Here is a 2,574-nt window from a genome sequence, read left to right as displayed (position 1 = left end):
GGGGGGGGGTTAAATGTTTTTTTTCCATTTTCTTTAACATTATTGCTTTGCAAGCAATACTACCAAAACCCTTGGTAATCCCCCGCTCATTAGATCACACATTGTTTAATTTATGACTTAGAATAAAACAAATTTATAACAACTATTCGTACTTGACTTCCAGATTCCACCAATGGTCAATTATTCCATGGAGGGAAGAACTTATCGCTACTTCAAAGGAGATCCTTTGTACCCGTTCGGCTACGGCCTCTCCTACACCCAATTCCTGTACGCCGACATGACGTATTTCAAGAACGTCAAAGCAGGAAATGACCTTGACCTGCAGCTTGCTGTTACGAATGTTGGGCCTATTGATGGCGAAGAAGTAAGTTTTATACATAAAATAAGCAGTCTTGATTTAGAAAACAAACTTCTAACAGGAGACAAAGGGTTACGAATGTTGGGCCTATTGATGGCGAAGAAGTAAGTTTTATACATAAAATAAGCAGTCTTGATTTAGAAAACAAACTTCTAACAGGAGACAAAGGGTTACGAATGTTGGGCCTATTGATGGCGAAGAAGTAAGTTTTATTCATAAAATAAGCAGTCTTGATTTAGATAGCAAACCTTCTAATCGGGACAAAGGGTTGCGAGTGTACAGTGTATAGTGTATATGTACAGTTAGGTGGCAAACAAAACAATCACGTCGACACCAATACTTCAGCACTTACAGAAATGAGCTACGTTGTTCACGTGCAATGACTGTGTCTCCACCCCACCCCAAATCATCTTACCTCGGTGGGCTCTCGGGGTCTAGATGTACGGCGTTCACCTCTCATTTAATAGGTCCTGGGTTTAAAACCTGATTGCGACGGAAAGCTGTTTTCTCTAACTTGTTTCCTTTCACCTCCTTTCCTGCTCTCTAACCATGTTCTGACGTCTGCTTTCATCTTCACTCCCCCCCCTCTCCTTTTTGCCCCCTTCTGTGAGCTCCTGACTCTTTCTGCTGGCTATCTTCTGCTACCCCTTGGCTCCTTCTTATTACTCACCAAAACAAAAACAAAATCAGTTGTTTATGTAGAGCTAGGGGAAAAACAGTCAGCCACGTCGACAGGCACTCCTTCACGTACAGAAATGGTCCATGTTGTTCGTGTTTAATAACTGCGTCTCCACCACATCCAAACCCAACTTGCCTCACCTTACTTAACGTCTTTGTGACTCCCACAGGTAGTCCAGTGCTACATCAGCTGGGTCGACAAGTCCTTGCCCGTCCCCCAGTTGCAGCTGGCTTACTTTACTCGTGTCTTCATCCCATCCCAGCAAACGAGGATGTTGTCTATAACCATCTCTGGAGAGTCCATGGCTTTCTGGCGAGATGGACAATGGATCGTTGAGCTTGGTAAGCAGCAGTGCTTAATAGAATCTAGTAAGGGACCCGCTAAAGAAAAAGATTAATTTTGCTGGGACTCTCACTGGAGTAAGTGCGGTGGAGTTTAGTACATTTAGTTGGGCAGCGTGGTGAAATTAGGTTCTTATTTTTTTTTAAATACTGATAATGAAAGTGAAGAAAACAGGCACTGATCCATCGGTTTGGCAATTTTTTTAACGAATTCTTGTTTTTGTTTTTTGTCTCAAGACCTTTTAAGTACTTAAAAAAACATTTCAAGGCAGTTCTTACTGAAAAACGTTGATGAAAGGCACAAAAAAGTGTAAATTTTCAGATTTCAAGGACTCTCATACTATGGAATTCACCTAACTTTGGGGGGCATTTTCTCGCAAATCTCCCCTCTGAAACTTGGCGATCCCCATCTCCTTCATTTGCGATTATTTCAACATCTACTTAATAAGATAGATGGGTATTGTTTTAAATCGAAAACAACAAAAATGAACAAGCTTAAAAATGATATCAATAACTTCCCATGCCCATTGACGAATACCTGATTCCACCAAGCCATGACATATTTAATAAGATTGTCGTGGATAATAATAATATATAGGCCTACGTCAGACACACAAAAGCAGTCTTTAAAAGTTGTGTCCATTGAGCCAAAGGGACACAGCGGCTATCATAGGTGAGTATAGAAGAGGTGGGTTGGTAGGCAGCGTAGCTCGGAATTTGCATACAGTCTCTTTTCCCCCATCCCACCTCCTCTCAAGGTTGATTATAGTTCCACCAAGAGTGAGAAGCCAGAAGAGAAGCGAAGTTTTGCATGAGGTTTTCATGGTCGAACTTCAACGTACCAAGCTTTTTCGCATAGAGATGACATGTGAGAAGCAGTTTTAGAGTTCAAATTATGTTTAATGAAATAAGTTTTCAACTAAGAAGTTTGTCTCCTATCTCCCCAGGTGATATGTATCTGTACTGTGGGGGTCAACAACCTTACCAGAAGAGAAGGGCGCCTTCCAACGTGCTCTCTGATTCCTTCACCATCATTAGCCGTACTGAATAGTCCCCACATTATTTCACGAGAGTTAAAAATTAATGCTTATTATTGTTCCTTAGTCTCTCTGTCTCTGTCTCTGTCTCTGTCTGTCTGTCTGTCTGTCTGTCTGTCTGTCTGACTGTCTGTCTGTCTGTCTGTCTGCCTCTCTCTC

General features: G+C 41.6%; 1 protein-coding gene across 1 annotated transcript in view; it reads left to right on the top strand.

The window, feature by feature from the left end:
- Positions 1–2,483, top strand: part of LOC101862953 (beta-D-xylosidase 1) — a gene marked incomplete in the record, with an annotated part of 15,630 nt that extends 13,147 nt beyond the window's left edge. Inside the window, 3 exon segments of the mRNA XM_013083633.1 lie at positions 164–364; positions 1,207–1,378; positions 2,326–2,483. Of these exon segments, the coding sequence (XP_012939087.1) occupies positions 164–364; positions 1,207–1,378; positions 2,326–2,429 (477 nt within the window).
- Between the last annotated feature and the right edge of the window lie 91 nt (positions 2,484–2,574).

This window comes from Aplysia californica, unplaced genomic scaffold (assembly GCF_000002075.1).
Source record: "Aplysia californica isolate F4 #8 unplaced genomic scaffold, AplCal3.0 scaffold00246, whole genome shotgun sequence".
Classification (NCBI taxonomy): domain Eukaryota; kingdom Metazoa; phylum Mollusca; class Gastropoda; order Aplysiida; family Aplysiidae; genus Aplysia; species Aplysia californica.
Note: the sequence above shows the minus strand (reverse complement) of the source record. Positions and strands in the feature narration are given on the sequence as shown.